The sequence below is a fragment of the Anopheles aquasalis genome, chromosome 3 (assembly GCF_943734665.1).
Source record: "Anopheles aquasalis chromosome 3, idAnoAquaMG_Q_19, whole genome shotgun sequence".
Lineage (NCBI taxonomy): Eukaryota > Metazoa > Arthropoda > Insecta > Diptera > Culicidae > Anopheles > Anopheles aquasalis.
The window spans coordinates 30,106,596-30,111,595 of NC_064878.1; the positions used below are offsets into that span (position 1 = coordinate 30,106,596).

Genomic DNA, 5,000 nt, shown 5'->3' on the forward strand with positions numbered 1-5,000 from the left:
TGGAAGGAAGGGATATTAATTGAATCGCAGAAACATTAGTTTAATTCAAAATCGGGCATTTTAGAATTGCATTTTAGATTATTGCAAGTGCATATTTTTATAAAACCAGCTAATATTAAAGTTATTTGAAAATTCTGATTCTTTGGGTTAATCTTCATTTTTGTTGAAAACTGCCTCAAAAAATATTATAAATAATATAAAACAATGAATAGTATGTTTTATTGATTATTTCCAGTCACGAATAACAATTTTATCTAATTATTTCTGAAGAATAATGTTCATGCATTTATGATGGATAAAAAATTAATTCCCCTCATTGCAAAAATAAAAAAAATGATAAAAAATTAACAGTTACCGAGTACGCATTAGAGGTTCAGCAGTTTCTTATACTAAGACGGACACCGTATTTGCAAACGCAAATTTTAAGAAAAGTCGCTTCAAAGTTACGAGTAGCACTAAACTATGTACAACGAGTCGTTTTTCATACGACACTTTACAAAGGTTCATTTTTTACGATAAAAAAGTTAAACGATAAATGTCCCAAAAAATCAAGCACCAAAACTAGATTCGATGTACATGTGATAACTTTAGTATTAAATCGTTTAAAACATCTTTAGAGCTCAAATCCATAAGGATTGCACCTGGATCAAGCAGTATTCCTCAGCTTGAAAGTTCATTACAACGATTCTTGTGGGTTTCGGCAAACATCTCATAGTGTGTGTTATAAAACATAAAAAAAACAGTTGGTCACCCCGTTTTACTAGTTAACACCCCATATAAAAGATAATGAATGGGTGTCAAAAATTTCAATGATCTGATTAGTATTCTAAGCAGACTAAGTAATATTCAATGTTATTGTTATATTGTTAACCAAATTGAAGCCCTAATATTAATCTATGATTTAGTTCAATTCTATTACAGTTCAGTATCGGATTTTCGGAGGAATAAATATGATCAGAAATTCTTGATATGAGATATTTATCATTGATGGATTATCCTTGAAGATTGTTTTGGAGCATACTTATGCCGGTCTTATAGAAGATGGACGCGCCAGTTGGGTTGGATTTTAAACCACACCACGACGTCAACTTACCCTTGCCGGTCGAGCGGAATGGAGGCGTCGATTAGATCGACATGCTGCCGGCTAGCACCCAGGTTCAGCCCAAGGTCCAGTGTTCCAAACTTCTTCGCCGGTCGGCTACCGCACTCGTTCAAATTTAGTGTGAGGCTTTGCTTGAAGAAACCTTGAACGAAAAGGTAAGAGGAGAAGGAATGTGTGATACAACAATTAGGCTTAAATGAATTGAAATGATGTGTCTGTTCATCGACGATACGCGATTACTCCTTTTCATGACCATGGAAAGTATTTATGCGCTGTTGTCGCGAAAAATGACCACGAGCCACGAACTCGCGGCGGACTCCGCTAATGATGCAATCTCTTCACCACCATTCATGGCCAGACAAACGGGGGGCTGCCTCATTGTCTCGCGTTAATGCTTCGGTTAGCATAATCGACAACGTGCGATTGTGTCTGGTACATGTGGCACTCACCCTGATTTAGAACACGACAAGCCCGGGCAAACGGTGGAGGGAAGTCATTCCACTCCTCCCAGTGTCTCGCACTCATCGCCATTCTGGGCTCCCCGAAATGCTGATTGTTATTGTTTGACAGCATCAGCTACCGGCACAGGGCAGGCACAGGACGCACCGATAGGCCGATAGCGTAAATGCGATAACAACAAAAAGGGAGCGCAGAAAAGGGGGAAGACGAAAAAAAAAACTTCCTCTCGAACGTGATTCGAATGCTGCAACGCTGGCACGTGGTTTTCCACGGCAGTACTCCACGTACAACGTCCCCAATTACTTTCTAACTGATTAATTCATTATTTATTCCCCACACATGTGTGGCTGACGGTTGGTCGATTGTATGATTTAAATTTCGCACATCCGCCCATCGCTAAATGGTCCTGACCAGAGCACACGGCAACCGCACACGGAAGACTACCCGACGTCCTAGCTACGCGACGGAACAATACATTAAACATTAACAATTGCTTGTCCGTGGGCCAGCAATTACTTGTGTACGTACACAGCAGCGACACAGCAGTGGCTTGCCACTACTGGACGCGACCGCGACCATGGCCGTGACCAGGCGAAGGCCCAGTGACACATGTTACACGCGCTAGCTTCTAGCAGCACACAAAAAAAAAACCCCTAATGGAAATGTCTGCAGACCACCATCAGGTCCTGGTAGTGGCGCACTGGTGTTGACGAGCCGGAACCCGAGGTATCGGGATGTGAGTATGCGATAATGTTTACAGCATTTTTCACTCACATAACACGCTGTCAGGGGGGCCAATACCCCGACCCTGTAGCTTTTTATTCGAAGGAGCCCCAGGTCGCCTACTCCTCCGCCGAGCATTAAAAGGGAACGAACTACGCCAGCAGCAGGGGCTTGTGCGTAAAAACCATGGCCAGAATTTCAAGTAGAATTAGCCTTCACCCTCCTCTCCGGGAGAGCGAGAGTCGTCGATCCGCAGATGGGGACTAGTGTCCGTCCTGCAACATGTCTGCAAACAATGTGCTAAACGATTGTTTATCACAATGTCCAGCGAGGGTAGCCGTGCCATCGTACACCCAATTGAGCGGTCCGTGTTCGGTGTGGTGCGTCTGTCAAATCTTGTGTCGTATCCTGGGCGCGGATACTGGAACTAGACTCCTGGATATGTTGGCTGGCCGGATGGCGGTGGACCAACTTCCCGAAGCACGTATGTCGGCTATGCTGCGAATTAAATACCGCAAACGTATTCCACAAAACTTACACGGGCACGTTAGTGACCACGATGCTCTGGTTCGACCCCGGTTCGATGCATAATTTATCGATATTGTACCACACTCCGGGCCGGAAGTGGAGTGTCGTAGTTCCGAATGGGACAAAGTTCGTAAAGGATACGACCAAGGGGCGCACGATTGGACAGTTGGTGCGGGGGAATAGTGATCGAAATGAGAAAAAAAAACCTGGTGAGACTGAAATGCCCGGTAGTCGACTTAATTCGACTAGCCTAGGATTGAGACGAACTTTAATTAAGTTGCTGAACCGCAGCGCAGCGTCAGCAGGCCTACGAGATTGACAATGGACCATGTTGCGATGATACAATCCCGGTGTCCCAATCGGAGACTGTACCTTTGTCATGCTTATCACATTGCGCGACAGCAAATAAAAAGCACAATCTATAGAGCCACCGCGCATCCCACAGAACCGCAGGAACATTATTTGATTAAGGTCTATTATTGACTGTATGAATATTGAATGTGTTTAAGGACAAAAAGCTAAATGGATCATTTTCCGCACACCAGCAATGTTCGCATCAATAAATTCATTGGGAATGAATGTGCAAGGGATGTTACAATAGCAACAAAGCCAACGTTACTGTTCTTTACATTCAAACCTTTTTCAATTCAACGAATATTGATTACTTTGGAAATGAAACTATTCACTTAGAATCATAAAGTCTCATTTCGAATGAGGAATTACAGCATTACAACAAGCATGATTTTATGATTGGTTACAGTCACATACATAATTTATTTTTTAGTCTCAAAATGCAGCTAAATTATTGTTTTGTTCAGAAGAAATGTTGTTAAACCATAACAAATTCTTCCATTACATATGGACAACTTTACCCTAGTTATAATCCACGAGCAGTTCATGCCTGCAGAAGTTCATTAGCTATTTGAGAGCACTAATAAACGGAAGGATACGTCCCTGTCGGTGCTTTTCTCTTAAGGGGGGACTTCGGTATTTAATTTTTATTTGTGACACATGTTTTAACATTTTTCCCTAAAAGCTGATCCTTTCAAGAGTATTGTGTAAAAGTTTTGGATCAATCGAGGAAAAACTGACAAAGATACAGATTTTGGAAAATCCGCGTTTCATACAAGGCTCCATGCAGCTCGCTACTTTGTAGAGCGTTTCCCAAAACCAACGTTTTCAAAGTCGGTATCCATCGTACCGTAAAAACTAATTGGCCGATCGATTTGAAATTTTTTACACATAATTTGCACACTTTTTCCCAGGTAATCCCGTCGAGAGATAATTAAAATTGATTATACTTTTTTTAAACAATTCTGTAAAGCTCGTTTCTTTTTGGCCAAAAAGCATCACTGTTTCAACTTCAAAAATCTGCCAAAAATCGAAAAATAGGAATATCAACAAAAACTCTCCGGGGTTACCTAGATAAACTTATAACCTTTCGATACGAATATCGATTTGTATGTTTCAGATGATCCGTCATGTCGCTACGATGGACACCGTAAAAAGTAACTTTTCGTCGACACGCCTACCAAAATTTGGTGCCATGGAATAGTTTGTACATGAATGTTGCTCAAAACTATATCAAATATTCTTCAAAAGCTGTAGATTAATATGCCATTTACTTGAAAAAATAAAGATGAATGGTTACGTCACAAAAAATCAGCAAAAAGGGCCTTTTTTTGACCCGAAAATACCGAAGTCCCCCCTTAATCTCTCTTTAAGTCCATTACCTTGTTTGTGGGTAAAACCTTTGTTTTCGGTCACAGCTTCAAACGTTTAGTCATATTAAGAAAATCCTGACAAATCTCATTAAACAACTCTTACAAATCTAGGTCTGGAAGAGGTCCAAAATTAGTTTTAAAACACGCTGCGTCGTTGATTACTAAGCATCCATCGCTCATCAGCACAACTATGTTGAATAACTTACGAATACGTTCTTTGCTTGCCGTATTTGACTTAAATGCAGAAATGTAGACAGACCAGACATGCAAAAAGCATCTACCATTGATCAAATGGCAAAGTGCCACGGTTGGTGGCTCTGTCACAATTGTTCTTTTTTCTTGAAATGTCTATAAAAAAATACAGATAAACCACTGAAAATGAACAGTGATTCTAGATTCTTAATGACTCAAACAATAGTAAGCCGATTTCAATAAGATTATCAAGAACAAAGCTACGAAATGGG

The 5,000-nt window shown here is 40.9% G+C and overlaps 1 protein-coding gene across 1 annotated transcript in view; it reads right to left on the minus strand.

Moving 5' to 3' along the window:
- LOC126576333 (uncharacterized) overlaps positions 1-5,000 on the minus strand; it is a 112,813-nt gene that overhangs the window by 2,191 nt on the left and 105,622 nt on the right. Inside the window, exon 9 of the mRNA XM_050237560.1 lies at positions 1,094-1,244. Coding sequence (XP_050093517.1) covers positions 1,094-1,244 — 151 coding nt within the window. The remainder of the gene's footprint in view (positions 1-1,093; positions 1,245-5,000) is intronic.